The 17,788-nt window shown below is 35.6% G+C and overlaps 1 protein-coding gene and 1 pseudogene across 7 annotated transcripts in view; one reads left to right on the forward strand and one right to left on the reverse strand.

The window, feature by feature from the left end:
* CCDC88A (coiled-coil domain containing 88A) overlaps positions 1–17,788 on the reverse strand; it is a 123,697-nt gene that overhangs the window by 54,356 nt on the left and 51,553 nt on the right. For all 7 annotated transcript variants that reach the window (XM_044378024.3, XM_026485685.4, XM_057309007.1 and 4 more), the window contains exons 7-9: positions 17,095–17,235; positions 7,799–7,971; positions 1,938–2,019 (exon numbers count right to left, since the gene is read on the reverse strand). In XM_044378024.3, the coding sequence (XP_044233959.1) occupies positions 1,938–2,019; positions 7,799–7,971; positions 17,095–17,235 (396 nt within the window). The remainder of the gene's footprint in view (positions 1–1,937; positions 2,020–7,798; positions 7,972–17,094; positions 17,236–17,788) is intronic.
* LOC113269073 (sushi repeat-containing protein SRPX-like) lies at positions 12,792–14,887 on the forward strand (annotated as a pseudogene).

The following is a 17,788-nucleotide window of genomic DNA, read 5'->3' on the forward strand; positions in this document are numbered from 1 at the left end:
GACCTACAGCTATCTCACCCCTGACCTCTGGAAAAAGACTGTGTTCACCAAGTCTCCCTGTCAGGAATTCACTGACCATTCTGTAAAGACCCACACCAGAGTCTCTGGGCAGAGGACCCAGGCTCCAGCTGTGGCTGCCACATACGAAAAACATTAAGTGAGTTAAAGCCTGTTAAAAAAAATAAAAAAATAAAACAGGGAGATATATGAAGAGTTTTTTTTTTTAATCAAGAACACAAATTATTTTAAAATATGTTCATATGCAAATATAAACATGCTTACATACAAATTTTTAAAGAATGATCACTACTTAGGAATGTAAAAACTACTCAGGATATTTTAAAATAAGCTCACCTCTAGCTAACATAACCATTTGAAATTAATTTAAGGAACAAAAGTTAACTTTAAAATACAGGATAATGAAAACACAGAAGAGGCAAACTGTATTACTAAAGTTGATCATTAGTTACTTTAGAGAAATTATGTTTCTATCCAGATGTGTTGTAACATACCAAAATCCTGCTGAGTTTTTCTAAACTTCCAAATGAATATTGGTTGCACGTGATTAGTGCTTACCTTAATAACATTTTAGACAAATATCAAAAATTCAATCTTTAAAAGCTCTCTCGTAATCCTTTAGAACAATTTATCAAAGTATGACCCAGGGACATCTGTGGGTCCCTGAAACCCTTTCAGGGAGTGCATGAGGTCAAAACCATTTTCATAATAACACTAAAACATTATTTGTCTTTTTCATTCTCATTTCTCATGAGGGTGCAGTGGAGTTTTCCAGGGCTACATGGCATGTGATATCTTAATAGACTGAATGCAGAAACAGATATGAGAACTTAGTAGTCATCAAATAAGCCAGGCATTAAACAGATTGCAAAAATGATTTTAAAAAAAGAGATTTGCAAAAATGTAGAAGAGTAGGATTCTTCTAAGTTTTTTTTTTTTTTGAAAACAATGGTTATAAGCATATAATTTTTATGTTAACATGGAATGGGTTGAGAATTATTTTTAAATAAACATTTTTTAAATGCTAAGTTTTAATTTCAAATACAGAAAATACCAGTAGATATAATCCACATTAAATAATCCTCATTAATTTTTAATAGTACAAAGAGCCTTGAGACCAAAAAGCTTGAGAATCACCGTTTCACAGGGAGCACACATACAAAAAACCATGCTACCAAGAAGAACCACAACAGCAGTCACAGCATATCTAGAAATGAAGATTATGATTCCCAGTCTCATTCATCTGGAAAGGTCCCAGTTTAGGATTCTGCAAGTGGAGTAATCCCTGAATTTAAAATAGCAAGTTAGGGAAAGTAAGGAGAAGAAATAATTGTCTAGCTTTACCACAATCCTTACCATTTATGGGTAAAAGGAGACTTCATTCCTACCTCCAAATAAAAATGAAACTACAAACATTAAAAGAAGTGAATTCTTAAACAATCTTGGTTCAGAACGAAAAAAACCCCACAAAGCTTTAGTAAAATAAAAGTAACTTTGAAAAGGTAAAAAATTTTTATCTTACTTAGAAAAGAGTAAAAAATTAAAAAGCATTCTGTCATCTGAAGTTAACACAGAGCACTATCAGAGACCAGAGACTTAGGGAGATACACATAAAGCAGAACAGTTTACAGTAGAGCTGTTCAGCTTTCCAGCCCACGGAAGCCAAATACATAAAAAGAGAAACTTGAACTACCCTTTGAATTCTAGGGAAGTCTGAATAGCACTGATACAGAAAAAAGTAAAGTCCAAAGACTTTGATTTCTAGGGCTCTGGAATTTTTGAACAGAAAAACACTGAAAAAGTCACCTTTAAGCCTCCGTAACCTCATAAAACATTAAGGTAAAGGTTATAAATTTTAAGCAGAAAAATCAATTTCCAATTACTTACTGGTCCCATATAATAAAAGTTCAGGTACCAACCTCTTGTTGTAGCCTTTTTAGTTCTATTTCCATTTGCTCAAGTTCCTGTTTACAGTCTAACAACTGTTCAGTCTTTTCCTCCCTTAAATGAAAATATTATTTATTAAATAATCAGTTTACTATTTTTGAAAACCATGATCAGCATCTGCATTAACACAAATATATTATCATTACTGAATATCTAGTTGAAAATCCTATTAGCCATACACTAACCCAGCGGGAAAAGACAAAGCAATGGATATTAGGAATGTTTATGATTACATGTCATCAATCAGATTCCCCCTTAAAATTCCCCAAAGGCTAATGACCTCAATGACTGACGTCCTCTAAGTTCCTAAAGTAGTTTCTTTCTCATTTTTCTTGTCATCCCCCATTCTCACTCTCCTTTTTGTCTTTTTCCCTCTCAAAGACAAATACACTGGAACAGTTTTTAAGCAAGGCACTACTATCTGGGTCTGACTCTTAAAGGATCTCCAACAATTTTCAACATTTACAGTGGCCTAAAGGAAAGTATACACTGCTACACAGATACATAAAATCTTTATATCCCTATTGGTTTCTTCCCTATAGGCCATAAACATCTTCAAAGTTCTCCTATTCTTTTTTTCTTCTTACACTACTTTACTTCTCCCATTTTCTAACTCCCTTTCAGAGCCAAGATGCTCAAACTCAAGTTTCCGTTCACTAATTCTACTTTTCCACCTTCTGTTCTTTAATTAAAAAAGGTAAATGTTCATTGTATAAAACAATCCATTGCTGACATCTCATCATACCTGTACTTTTTTTTTGAGAACCATAATTTTTAATGAAGAAATAGTCCCTTTCTGAATTCCATTTTTCACTGTAATGAATAATGTTTTGGTAAATAAACCTCAGTATACATAAAACACTGTATGTTTAGGGGCACTTGGCTAGCTGAATTGAAATAGCATGTGATGCTTGAACTCCGGGTCATCATAAGTTCAAGCCCCTTGTTGGGTGTACTTTACTTAAAACAAAACAAAACAAAAATTTAAAAAAACCCTCCCCCACCCTCCCCCAAAAAACCCTATATATTTCAGGCCAGATTTCTAAAAGTACATTACATGTTTAAAGGTTCTTGATACATACTGTCAAACAGCCCTCCAGAAAGGTCATTACCAATTTATAATGCAACCAGCAGAGGATAAAAGTGCCTATATGGAAAACAATAACTGAAAAATGCTGTGTTACTATTCTAACTTGCATTTGTTTGAATACTAAGACAACCTGGAAGAAATGGGTAAATTCCTAGAAATACATAAACTACCAAAACTGAAACAGGAAGAAATACAAAACTTGAACAGACTGATAACCAGCAAAGAAATTGAATGAGTAATCAAAAAACTCCCAACAAAAAAAAGTCCAGGGCTAGATGGCTTCATAGGCAAATCTACCAAACATTTACAGCAGAGTTAATACCCATTATTCTCAAACTACTCTAAAAAACAAAAAAGGAAGGAAAACTTCCAAATTCATTCCATGAGGCCAGCATTACCCTGATACCAAAACCAGATAAAGAATCCACTAAAAAACAGAACTACAGGCCAATATATCCCTGATGAACATGGATGATTATAAAAAACTAGGAATTATACCCAAGACCTTGCCTTCTCCTTTACTTCTTCTTCTCCAACCCCATTTTTATAACCTTACATCAGGTCCGTACCACTTCTTATCTGGACTGTCCTTCAACCTACCTCACACTGCCATCAGAATTTATTTTCTCAATGTGAACATTCACCAAAAGTCAACCACTAGGCTAGCAACTTTTCAATAAAACATAAAATGGATCTTGTTATTTTTCCTATTCAAAATATCTTCAATTGGTTCCCACTGTTTAAAGTCCAAACTTCTGAGTACTGCATATAAGACCTTTCATGTATCCACACCATCATTTTCAACTTCATTTCTTGTGATGCTTGTCCTATAGCCTACTGAACCTGCTGTAGTTCCTTCTGCTTAGAATACCCAATTGAGCCTTTTCAACCTAGTAAATGCCTGACATTAGCTGAAAGGTAACCATCTCTATGAAATCTTCCTGACACCACTTCCTTATTCTCTTCCAAGTCAGAAATGACCAAAACTCCTGTGGGTTTCAACTGCAGGGTTTCACCTATCTGTTTAAAAGTTTATCTCACAACTCAATTTTAAAATGGGCAAAGGATCTGAATAGACATTTCTCCAAAGAAGATATACAAAAATGACCAACAGCACATGAAAAGATGCTCTCAACATTACTAGTCAGCAGGGAAATGCTAATCAAACCACAATGAGATATCCCTTCACACCCACTAGAATGCATAATCAAAAAGGTGTATAATAACAAGTACTGGTGATGATACAGAAAAACTGGAGCCCTCATACATTGCTGGTAGGAATGTAAAAAGGTGCAGCCAAATAGTTTGACAGTTACTCAAAAGGTTAAACATAGCACTACCATAGGATCCAGCATTTCCACTCCTCAGTATATACCCAAGTAAAAACACATGTCCACACAAAAAACGTGCACATCAATGTTCATAAGAGTATTATTCATAATAGCCAAAAAGTGGAAACAATCCAAATATATATTACCTCATAAATGGATAACCCAAAGGTGGTATATCCATATAACAGAATATTATTCAGTTGTAAAAAGGAATAACATACTAATACTTGCTACAACATGGATGAATCTTGACAACATTACGCTAAGTGAAAGAAGCCAGTCACAAAAGGTCATATAATGTATGATTCCATTTATATGAAATGTTCAGAACAGACAAATCCAAGGAAACACAAAGTATATTAATGGTTTCCAGGAGCCAAAGGCAAAGAGGGTGGGGGGATGACTGCTAATGTGTATGGGGCTTCTTTTTGGGGTGATGAAAATGTCTTGAAATTAGATAGTATGTGATGGTTTCACAACTCAATGAATATACTAAAAATTACTGAATTACATTTTTAAAGGATGAATTTTCTGATATAAATGATCTCAACAAAGCTGATATTAAAAAAAGAATTAATAATTTGTATGACGGGAAAACTGAAAATATAGGATCCATGGAGGCAGAATTATTAAAGGAAGTCTCTGATAGTGTACTAACTACTGCATAAAAGTGAAATTTATAAGAAACTAATTCTTCCATCCAAACTGCAAATTAGGTGGGAATGCAAACTGGTAGAGCCACTTTGGATAACAGTTTGGAGGTTCTTCAAAAAGTAAAAATCCAGCAATTAACACTACTAGGTATTTACTCAAAAGATACTAAAATATAATTCGAAGGGATACATGTACCCTGATGTTTACAGCATCATTATCAACAATATTCAAACTATGGGGGAGGGGCGCCTGGGTAGCGCAGTCGTTAAAGCGTCTGCCTTCGGCTCAGGGCGTGATCCCGGCGTTCCGGGATCGAGTCCCACATCGGGCTCCTCCGCTGGGAGCCTGCTTCTTCCTCTCTCACTCCCCTGCTGTGTTCCCTCTCTCACTGGCTGTCTCTCTGTCACATAAATAAATAAAATCTTAAAAAAAAAAAAAAAAAAAACAATATTCAAACTATGGGGGCACCTGGGTGGTTCAGTTGGTTAAGCATCTGCCTTTGGCTCAGGTCATAACCTCAGGGTCCTATAATCAAGCCCTGCATTGGGCTCCCCGCTTATGGGGGAGCCTACTTCTCCCTCTCCCTCTACCCCTCCCGTGCTTGTGTGTACACACACTCTGTCTCTCTAATAAATGAAATCTTAAAACAAAACAAAACAAAACAACAAAAACAATAGCCAAACTGTGGAAAGAGCCCAAACATCCATCCATGATGAATGGATAAAGAAGATGTGGTGTGTATATACACAACGGAGTATTACTGGGCCATCAAAAAGAATGAAATCTTGCCATTTGCAATGATGTGCTAGAGTGCATAATGCTAAGTGAAATAAGTCAGTCAGAGAAAGACAAGTACCATATGATTTCACTCATATGTGGAAGAAACAAAACAGATGAACATATGGGAAAGAAAAAAAAAGAAAAAAGAGAGGGAAGCAAACCATAAGAGACTCTTAACAATAGAGAGAACAAACTGAGGGTTGATGGAGGGGAGGTGGGTGAGGGATGGGCCAAACGGGTGATGGGTATTAAGGAGGGCACTGGTTGTGATGAGCACTGGGTGTTGTATGTAAGTGATGAATCACTAAATTCTACTCCTGAAACCAATACTACACTATATGTTAACTAACAAGAATTTAAATAAAAATCTGAAAAGAAAAAAAAACCAAATTGCAAATTACATTTTTACTCTGCATATTAATAAACTAAAAGCAATTATATTATAATGTACCACCTGTAAGTAAGTATGCTATTAGTTAATCTGCATGTTCTCATTACAATTATTTATTTCCATTAGGTATAAGGCAACCGGAACTATTTTTAACCACCACGATTTCCATACTTCATTATTTTGGAAAGATCTGTCCCAACAAAAAGACTTAGAACAAATGTTAATAAAAGAAATCTGTGAAGAAACACATTTTCAAAGGACAAAAAGATGGTATTTGATGAAATGTTAGTTATTGGGAATAGTTGCTATATCTGGCATATTTATTTACTCATTAATAATATTCTTACATTTTCCAGTCAGTATATGAGAAACCAAATTTTATCAATCTCCCTAAGTTGTTTGGGATTTTAATAAACTCCATGGCCAAGTAAATTTCATTTAAAAATCAAATTCTAATACAGTGCAAAATGTTAAATGAATTCACAACCATCATTACAGTTCTAATTGCATGCTTTATCTAAAGACTGGAGAAGATTGTGCTAAATTATATGGCACGAACTAGTGTTCACTGTTTAGGCTATCCATTAGCTGCCAGTCAAACTAATAACAGCAATCTCTTCCCTAATTTTCCTGGTGCAGCTGTTTATAGAATATCCTGGGCGTGTTCACTTCAATAGATACATAATAGCGCAGACATCCACAATGAAAGCTGTATTTTTTTTGTTTTCAAATTTTCCTATAGACTGTATATTTTTTCTACCTTGCATATTCAATCACTTTCTTAAACTAACTGCTTTAAATAATCAGTGAATAAACTTAATTGTTATATTGTGGCTTTAAATTTTAAATCTACACTGAAGCCCAAATTCCAGGAAAACAAACCAAAAAGAAAAAAAGAAAAGAAAAAGGCCCCAAACATAAAAATCCTTTGTTCTTTTTAAAGTACAAAATAAAAAATCTCCAGCAGAGACTCGTTATGCCTTTACATGTGATTCACCAAGGAATACTTATGTGACATTTACACTGACTTTTCTCAAATGATCTTTGAAAGTTAAATAAATGTAATTTCATCAGCACTAACCAATCTGAATATTTACTACGTCTAAGTACATGACTCAGGCATTTCAATTACTCAACACAGAAGGTACACACACAAAATTATTTTGTATAATACTGTATACCAACAATTCAGTCTTTTATAATATTAACTTTTAAAGAACTAAGCTTATTGGCTGAATCAGTGGTTGCCAGTATTTTGGATGTCAAAGAATATAAAATTTAAAAAATTAAGGAGACCCCAATTTGCCAAGAAAGAACAATATATTATAAAAGAAAGATCGTTTTAATATAAGAAAGGTAGGAAGGACATGAATTCAGAATAAAGGACAATCTTTAAATTGATAAGATTTAGGATTAGGAAAACGTTATGCCAGTCTCCTTATTTTTCATTTTGACAAATACTAGTGAAAACTATGACACAAGCTAGCAGTCGGAAAAACTGATCTATATTCCATAAGCTGAAAAAACATTTTTAGGTCACCTTTGCAACCATGTAAATTCAATAAGCCTTGAAAATCACCAACTTACAATTCCTGCCTAAGCCTTCTTATCTTTGCCTTAGCATCTGCCAGTTCCACCGACAGATGTTGTCGACTTTCCGTTCGCTTCATGCCTGGAGAACCACAGGGTGACTGTGCAGATGAAGAGGCATGCGGTAAAAAATGAAGACCATCCCGTTCTTCAGAGAGTTCTATGATAGTCTAAGGAAACATAGAAATAAACACAGAATCACTGTTAGTATTCTACATATCAGAGAACGAAACACATCAAAACTATTCACTAAGTACTATCCTATAATACCGAAACCAATTCACCAGTCAAAAATAACTTTGTGATAGTTAGCTCTCTTTTTAAAAAGTTTCATGCAACAGTTCATGGATTAGCTATTTACTGGATAACGTTAGAACAAGACTTAATACTTTTTTTCCCCTTCCTAATTTTTTAACAAAGGGAATCAATTGTAGTAAAATAACTACACTAAACAGCAACTGTTAGGAAGGTGTAAAAGACTTGTTGACATAGGAAAGAAACCAACCCAAGAGCAACAGGTCTACAACTATGCTGTCCAATATGGTAGCCAGTAGCACAAGTGGCTATTTAATTACAAGTTTATTTTTTATAAAGATATTATTAGTTAATTAATTAATTAGTCAGAGAAGAAGGGGGAGAGAGAGAGAGAAAGAGAGCGCGGGCACACATGCGTGCACAAGCAGGTGGAGCCGCAGGCAGAGGGAAAAGCAGGCTCCCTGCTGAGCAAGGAGGCTGACGCAGGACTTGATCCCAGGCCCCTGGGATTATGACCTGAGCCGAAGGCAGACGCTTAACCGACTGAGCCACCTAGGCATCCCTAATTACAAATTTAAAAGGTTAAAAATACAGTTCCTTAGTCATACTAGCCGCATTTTAAGTATATAACAGCCACATGTAGCTAGTGATTCCTGTATTGGACAGCACAGAAATACAACCTTGCCATCACTGCAGAATTCTACAATATCGCTGTAGAATTGTAAAAAGGGATCTCAGAGGGACCAAGAAAACCTCAGAGATTTTGTTCAATCTCTTAACTCTGCAGGTTAACGTAACTGAGGCACAGAGACTGATTTGTCCGTGATCACAAAACTTGTAGCAATGCCAAGACTCCAGGTCCAATCTCTCTCTCTCTTTTTTTTTAAAGATTTTATTTATTTATTTGACAGAGAGAGAGAGAGAGACAGCCAGCGAGAGAGGGAACACAAGCAGGGGGAGTGGGAGAGGAAGAAGCAGGCTTCCAGCGGAGGAGCCTGACGTGGGGCTCGATCCCAGAATGCCAGGATCATGCCCTGAGCCGAAGGCAGACGCTTAACGACTGCGCCACCCAGGCGCCCCCAGGTCCAATCTCTTGACTCTATATTCTATGTTCTCTTTCTTGCAATACTAGTTGTAATCTGCTTCCCATCTCAACATTTCCATTATTCCTTTCTTTAGTCTCTCCATGGGACACAAATCTCATTCTACTTTTCCCAATTCTGAACTTTAAGGGCTACTTAACCTTATATTTACCTCAAATTCCTCCATTCCTCCAATTTTCCTCTTATTGGAAAATTCTCTTATTCTAGACCAATTTCTCAGCTATTCTTTCAAACTTCTCAGGCACACAGAAATTATCTTGAATAGTAATTTCAACTGTTTTACTCCAGGTAGAATAGGTGGGTTAACCACCTCAGGACCAGGAAATCACCATTTTTGCTTTCTTATCACCAAGTCTTATAATGCCCTCACTAAATCATTACTTTATCCTTCTTCTTCTTCTTTTGTTTTTTTAAACCACCCATAAGGATTCATTTCTTCATCCTTGGGATATATTTCAGCACCTAATCAAGGTCTGCCCAACTACTGCTTTCACAAATTCCAGTGGCCCTACTAATAAGCTACAGAACACAACTTCTCAGTCCCTTTTCTCTTTACAACTCCACATCCACTGCTTATTCAATACATACAGACTTTTCCAATGAAGGAACCACTCCTCTTCTCTTGTGCCATGCCTCCTTTACTAGCATTACTCCGATGGCACCATACGTACACCTGAACCCTTCATCACTCAACTCCTCCTTTCTGTACAGATTATTCCTGGCTACTCTAGAGTTTCTACTCAGCTTGAAACTACAGTTAAGAGTTTAACTGTCATCCTTACTTTCCAATGTAACACTACAATGCCATTCTTTGACTACAGCCCACTCTTTGGGGAAAAACAAAAGGGAATGAATATTTATAGAATTCCAATTAGGGGAATTTCCAACAAGATTTCATCCAATACTATAATCTACAATAGAGGCATTATGGCTATTTTAAAATAAGGAAATTGAGGCTCATATAGATTAACTTAACAAAGTCACACATTTAATGACAGGTATAACAGGGATTCAAATTCAAGTTTGACTCAAACACTATGTCATTTTCCTTACCCACCATCATTTTTTTAAAATTCCTTCTCCAAGCTAATAAAGAACTCTAAAAGGAAAACAAACAAGAAAATACACAGTCCTATGACACATCTTGCCATCTATTTTCAGTTAAGCTCTTTTCAATGCCCATCAATCCTTTAATTGAAAATCTTAATTTGACAAATTTCTCTACAATGACTGTTTTAAACATATTTTTTTCTACTTAAGCCTCCATCTGTAAACTGCTATTATCACTTCTGATAAATGACCTCTCCTCCAACTTGTCAAAGAAACAAAACCACCTAAGATTAAATCCTCCATTTTTATGCATCTTTTGCTCCCAACATATACTCCTTATTTCTGGAACATTTTCAGCTTCTCTCTTCCTACTAGCTTTTTTCTCCTTGATCTTCAAATATATACAAGTATCTTCTATCTAGGAAAAAAAAAAAAAAAGACCACATTTCCCTCTGTTACGCTTCTACTTCTCTTTCATTGCTACTTTTTGAAGGGTAGTTTATACATTCACTGACACTACTCATCTTATCCACCTACCCAGCACGCCCAGCCCAAGTGCCTGTCTCTGTGAATAGTGTTACTAGTAATCTCCATAGTAGCCCAGGCTCAGTCTTCATGGAGTCAAGTTTTATTTATTTTCTTACTGTCTCCATTATCTTTAATCTTGTCTTCTAACATCTCCTTAACCTAATAATAGTGCCTGTGCATAGTACTTAATAAATATTTGTTTCATGCACAAAGAAATTAGAATTTAATTATATGCTATCTTGTGTTTTTCATTTACAATGTGGTTTTTCCCCCATAAACCTGATACAATCTTTCTTATACCTCCTCTGTATCTCTGATCTCATTTAGCATAGTACTGAGCCCAAAACAGCTGCTCAAAATTATTGAGTTCAATGATTCACAAAGTGGAAAACTCAAGAAAAGTACAGAAGACATGTGCTACATCTGAACTTAGTACGTGGTATTATGGAGATATCAAGAGTTTCCAGATGCCAGTGTACAAAAGAACTATGGGCTGCGAAATATTTTCTAAAAAGAAAAAAGAAAGAAACCTCGTACTAAGAGTTAAGAATATTCAGAGGCATTTTCCATTAAAGATTATGTAGACAATGTGACTTTTCTCTAATGGTAGTAGTTTCTTTAGCTCAAGGCCTCCAAACATTTTTAAAAAAACCTGACAAAAAATGTTACTAAAGCATAATCTAATTTCATGAGCCTTCTCTGATGCTTTTGATGCTAGACATTCCACTAGCAACTGTAAGTAATGTCTTCCTTCTCTAAATTCCTATAGTATTTAGATATACAATTTTGGGGGGGTACTTATTGCTTTCAAAATTTTATTACAGTAAAGCAAAGCTGGAGGCATCATAACTCCAGACTTTTTTTTTTAAAAAAAGATTTTATTTATTTATTTGACAGAGAGAGAGAGAGACAGCCAGCGAGAGAGGGAACACAAGCAGGGGAAGTGGGAGAGGAAGAAGCAGGCTCCCATCGGAGAAGCCTGATGTGGGGCTCGATCCCAGAACGCCGGGATCACGCCCTGAGCCAAAGGCAGACGCTTAACGACTGAGCCACCCAGGCGCCCCAACTCCAGAGTTTTTATACAGTTATATTACAAAGGTCTAGTGATCAAAACAGTATGGTACTGGCACAAAAACTGACACGTAGGTCAATGGGACAGAAAACCTAGAAGTGAACCCACAACTATATGGTCAATTAATCTTCAACAAAGCAGGAGAGAATATCCTATGGAAAAAAAAGTCTCTTCAACAAATGGCATTAGGAAACTGGACAGTGACCTGTAAAAGAATGAAACTGGACCACTTTCTTATACAAACACAAAAATCAATTCAAAATGGATTAAAGAACTAAATGTGAGACCTGAAACCATAAAAATCCTAGGAGAACACAGGCAGTAACCTCTTTGACACTGGCTGTAGCAACTGCTTTCTAGGTGTGTCTCTTGAGGCAAGGGAGACACAAGCAAAAATCAACTATAGGGACTTCATCAAAATAAAAAGCTTTTGCACAGCAAAGGAAACAATCAACAAAACTAAAAGGCAACCTACAGAATGGGAGAAGATTTTTGCAAATGACATATCTGATAAAGGGTTAGTATCTAAAATCTATGAAGAACTTATAAAACTCAATACCCAAAAAATGAATAATCCAATTTAAAAATGTGAAGACATGACCATTTTTCCAAAGACGGACAGATGGCCAACAGACACAGGAAAAGAAGCTCAATGTCACTCATTATCAGGGAAAACAAATCAAAACTACAAAGAGATGTCATCTCACACCTGTCAGAATGGCTAAAATCAAAAGCACAAGAAACAACAGATGTTGGTGAGGATGTGGAGAAATGGGAACCCTCTTGCACTGCTGGTGGGAATGCAAACCGGTGCAGCCACTCTGGAAAACAGTATGGAGGTTCCTCAAAAAGTTAAAAATAGAACCACCCTCCGAACCTCAATTACACTACTAGGTATTTACCCAAAGAATACAAAAATACTAATTCAAAGGGATACAACAGCCAAACTATGGAAACAGTCCAAATGCCCACTGACTGACAAATGGATGAAGAATATGTGGTGTGGTGTGGTGTGGTGTGGTGTGTGTGTGTGTGTGTGTGTGTGTGTGTGTGTATGTAATGGAGTATTACTCAGCCATAAAAAAGAATGAAATCTTGCCATTGCAACAACATGGATAGAGCTAGAGAGTATTATACTAAGTGAAATAAGTCACTCATATGTGTAATTTAAGAAACAAACAAAAACCACAAATGAGCAAAGGGGGAAAAGAGAGACAGAGGCAAACCAAGAAACAGACTCTTAAGTACAGAGAACAAACTGATGTTTACCAGAGAGGAGGTGGGTGGGGTGATGGGTGAAACAGGTGGTGGGGATTAAGGACTGCATTTCTTGTGATGAGCACAGGGTATTGTATGAAGTGTTGAATTACCAAATTCTACACCTGAAGCTAGTATTACACTGTATGTCAACTAACTGGAACCTAAACAAAAACTTAATAAAAAAACCCCTGAATTATTTTATTAAAATAACTTCCCCAGCAGATTGTAACAATCTTTCATCCTTTTTTGAAAGTTTGTCAGTTTGTTGCTCCCAAGCACTCTTAGCACAAGATCTTGCAAAAAGCAGGTATTTGTTAATATACCCTGAAGAATATATATAACAGAAAAAGATATACCAAAGCTAAGAAAAAAATTCAAGTGACTTAATAACTCTACTTACAGAACTCCCAATTAAAGAAAAGAATCAGAGATGTGCTCAGCACAATCATGGTTTTGGGCAAAGGTTTTAGAAACTGGAACACGGGTTGGAATCAGATTTGGGAAACAGTTTAACTTCCCTGAGCTCAAGTATCTTCTTTTTTTAAGATGGGGTCATTGTACTGACTTACAAAGATAGTTTATTATACACATAACATAATGCTTGGCATAAAATAAAGAGTGACAATAAAGAGATCTTAAATTCATTAAAATCTATTTGGTTTTTAGTAAAAGAGGATTTAAGAAATACATGTTACACAGAATTAATAGGAGTGAAGAATAATTAAAAAGAGTGAACAAATTACACTTTCTAGATGAAATAAAAGAATTACCACAAAAGATCAATCAAAACAGAAAAAAAGGACTCTGTTTTGACAAGGAAGGGCATCCCCTGTGAGCAGCCTGAAGCTTCCTAATACTGACTGAAAGGGATGTCTAACCCTTGCCATGACAGTAAATGGAGGATATTTAAGTGCATAGATGGTGCCTACTTTAACTCCCGGAGTATTACTGCTCATCAGGATATACAACATGTATGGACAGAAAGCCCTGGAGCAGCCAACTAGCCTCCCTTGTTGATATGGAACCTCCTAGAATTAAGTGGCTAAGTATGAAGAAATGCATTGCTTAACTTAATAAGCTGCCAGTCTGGGTTCCTTGGAGACCCCTGAGGGAAGAAACAAGCAGAAAGAATTCTAACTGATGTTATTCTAAAAGGGATCCTCCAAAGCTCAAATTTTCTAGGAGGTCACAAACCCAGTACAGTCTATGACAGAGCTGAGAATAAGGACATTTGCAAATTTCAAGTTAAAGTAAGAGTCAGACAAAAAAGTAAACTCAACACCCTAGGGTACGCTTACATGATGTGTTCCAGCAGCAGCAATAAGTACAGCCACCTGCTAGTTCTCTTGCATAAGTGGCTACAAGCTACAGGGTAACCCTGCTAGAGTCTGTTGATTCAACCTAACCTGGATTGGCATGGAGCCCACCTGCACAGCCATGAACATCAATGTGGGTGTCAGAAGAGCAGTTTTATGACTCCTATACCAGTTTTATGAGAAAAGGAGACTCTTCACTGTGTCCTTATCTACAGCCCTCCTCTACTGGCTGCAGATGGGAATGTCTTCACAAGCACAGTATGGCCTGGATCTTTGACACATCACCGCGGTGGACCTGACAGGCAAGTTCCTGAGCCCCATCAACAGGATAGGAGCAAAAATTATGCCTCCAGCACTAGCTCTGCCAGTCAGGCTGTTACTGCAACTTCTACTCTATTTCTTCAGCATGGTGTTTGTGGATAAGCATGGCACAAACAAGGAGCACACCTTCCCCTTAAGAAAGATGGGTCTGCAAGCTGGAAAGGCCCAGATGTATGTGTAAGACCTGATGTGATGGTTCCTCTCTTGGAAGTTCCATTTTTCTTTCTACATAATGCTACACACATGGAAGGGCCTTAAAGGTATCTTAATGTACAGATTTTTATTTGTAATTTTTAAAGTCTTTTATTGTAAGTTTTCTTTGCACTTAAAAATGAACATGATGCTTTTGTACTCTGAATGTTCCAAAAAATGTTATGAATATGATACTCCTTTCTTTCCTCCAGCATGGCTGGTAAATTTTGTAGAGAAATTAGAAACCACAACCATACACACGCTTTCAATGTGTTTATTCAGTGTGACATATAACTTTCTTCTATTTTATTTTTTATATATAAAATTTTTATATAAAATATTTTGGAGGGAAAAACAGAAGAGCTAAAGGGAAAAATCTAAATAAGAACCTGTTTCAAGCCAATTGATTGCTACAAAATTATTCCATTTATATATTGTGTTTACATTTGTCTAATATTTTTCATAATTATTTTTAAGGATCTTTTCTAATTAGTCCACTGGTGACCCAAATTAAAAAATTTTCCCCTAGAGAACTGGGTTTAAACCAGCTAGCAACTTGTTTCCAAATACCTTGAGACAAGAGAACACGACCACTTTTTTCTTGTTAAAAAAACAAATTCAACCAAAATGCTTAATCAGGCAGGATAATATATTTTAAAAAGTTTTTCAAACAATCAGTATAGTGTTTCATATTCCTTAGTTTTAACATAAATCATATAATGACAAACATTTTGTTCTCATTTCTCCAAAATAATATCCTCCTTCTTCATCCTATATTAATAACTTCATGGAAGTGAGATCAAACAATGCATACATGCCCTCAGAAGCTGGAGGACATCTTATCAAAACACAAATAGAAGAAATACAAATAGAAGAATATTGTAGAAAATTAATAAAGCGGTAAAAAGGTGCTAATATAAGAAGATAAAGCATATGGGTCAAAACTCCGATTGAAAATGAAGTAATCTCAGTATCTCAGGATAAGTTTGATATATATTAGGGCCATTTTTTCCAATTCACACTTCCTTTGCTCTTACTGTCTTAGATTTTTTTAAAAATTTAGTTGTTGCTCTAAAGTATTTATTTCCCATCTTTTGTTCTCTTTTAATGCCTAAAGAAAAACTGAAAATTCCCATCTATATTGTTCAGGAAAAAAAAAAAAAACCTTTAGGAATTTCTTCTATGCAAGTCTTTCATTAGCCCAAAGAGTAATCAAATTCTCTGTAAATAAGCTCAAAACTGTCTCTTCCAGGGGCGGCTTGGTGGTGTACTCAGTTAAGCGTCCAACTCTTGGTTTTGGCTCAGGTCATGATGTCAGGGTGCTGGGATTGATGTCTACATTGGGCTCCACGCTCAGTGCAGAGTCAGCTTGAGATGCTCTCTCCCATTCCCTCTGCCCCTCCCGCTCATGCTCTCTCTAATAAATAAATAAATAAATAAATAAATAAATAAATCTTTAACCCCCCCCCACACACCTGTCTCTCCCATGTAAATGGAAAAACTGATCAAAGCTACACATTCTTCTGAACGGCAGAGTACTTTGGTCTGCTATTAACAAAATACTACTCACCATCACATGCACTGAAGTCTAGACTCCTATAAAATTATTAGCTGTTTTCAGAGAGTGCAGGCAAAATACCTGGTACAATTTTACTCTTTTAAAAAAGCAAAGTACTCTCTTACAGGAGCCTATAATAATTCTTTTTTAAAATCACACCTCATTTACTGACTACAAAAATTTGAGACCTTTTGTGAGACATTTTATTCAGAACACCTGTTATTCTCCTTTTATTAAACTTATTTTTCCAACCTCAAATGTGGCAATAAAACTAAGAAATTAACCTTAAGCAAATTCTCATGCTTCAAGGCAATGATTTTTCCATTTACATCAATAGTATTTTCAGTTTCACACTTTTGTACTGTTGCCAGAGCTGTGGGGATGACTTAAAAACACACGAGAACAAAATCAGAATAATAATTTAAAAGAAAGGACAGCAAAAAAATCTAATCGCAATCTCTTCACTAGCAATTTGGGGCTCTTATCTACCCTTTTTTGGTTCCTGTGTTGCACAAAAAACACACATAAAGTACTTTATTACCTGTTTCTAAGAAACAGAGTATCAATTTTGAAAACCCTCTGAAATCACTCTTTTTGGAAAGCAAACTTTCACAATATACTGAAAGAAGTTTACAAACCTCTGAATGTTCATCTCTCTCATCTATAAGTCTTTTTAGATGTAATGCCATATTTTTCAAGAGTGGTTCTACTTCCTCTTGAGACATATCGGTCACTTCCATCCATTGCAGATCAAACACATTTTCCTGATTATGGGTTACCTTTAGCAAAGCAACCAAAATAAACAATTTTTTAGAATGGCTAATACTTAAAAACTGATTTCATTTTAGTACAATATTAGCTCAAATATCATATATCCCTTATCATAAAAATATGAGAAGCAAATATGATGCCTAAAGAACAGCTGAAATTAATGAATGATGAAAAAGCTAAAAATAAGAATTATTTTTACTAAATATTATCTATAAATAAATTTACATTTGTTTTTCTGCCAACTAAAAAGTTAAACATTTAATTCAGGCATTACTAGGGGAAGGTAATATTGATATGTTTGACAACTGTTTTAACAAAATCAGTTGAACTTTTCTTTAGGTAAGACTAAATTTATTGTGCTTGATTCAAAAGCCAAAGTTTTTTAATCCTGTAGGATATATGTTATTGCATTTTTATACTTGAAAAGCTACATCTTTATAGAGTCTGAAGATGACACTGTCACAGAACCTTAGGAGAAAAGGACTACTAAAATAAGGATTTTTTAAAGAATGGAAAAGTTACATAAATGAAATACTTATTTCTTGCTTTCCTTTTCTCACT

Source organism: Ursus arctos, unplaced genomic scaffold (assembly GCF_023065955.2).
Source record: "Ursus arctos isolate Adak ecotype North America unplaced genomic scaffold, UrsArc2.0 scaffold_8, whole genome shotgun sequence".
NCBI classification, from domain to species: domain Eukaryota; kingdom Metazoa; phylum Chordata; class Mammalia; order Carnivora; family Ursidae; genus Ursus; species Ursus arctos.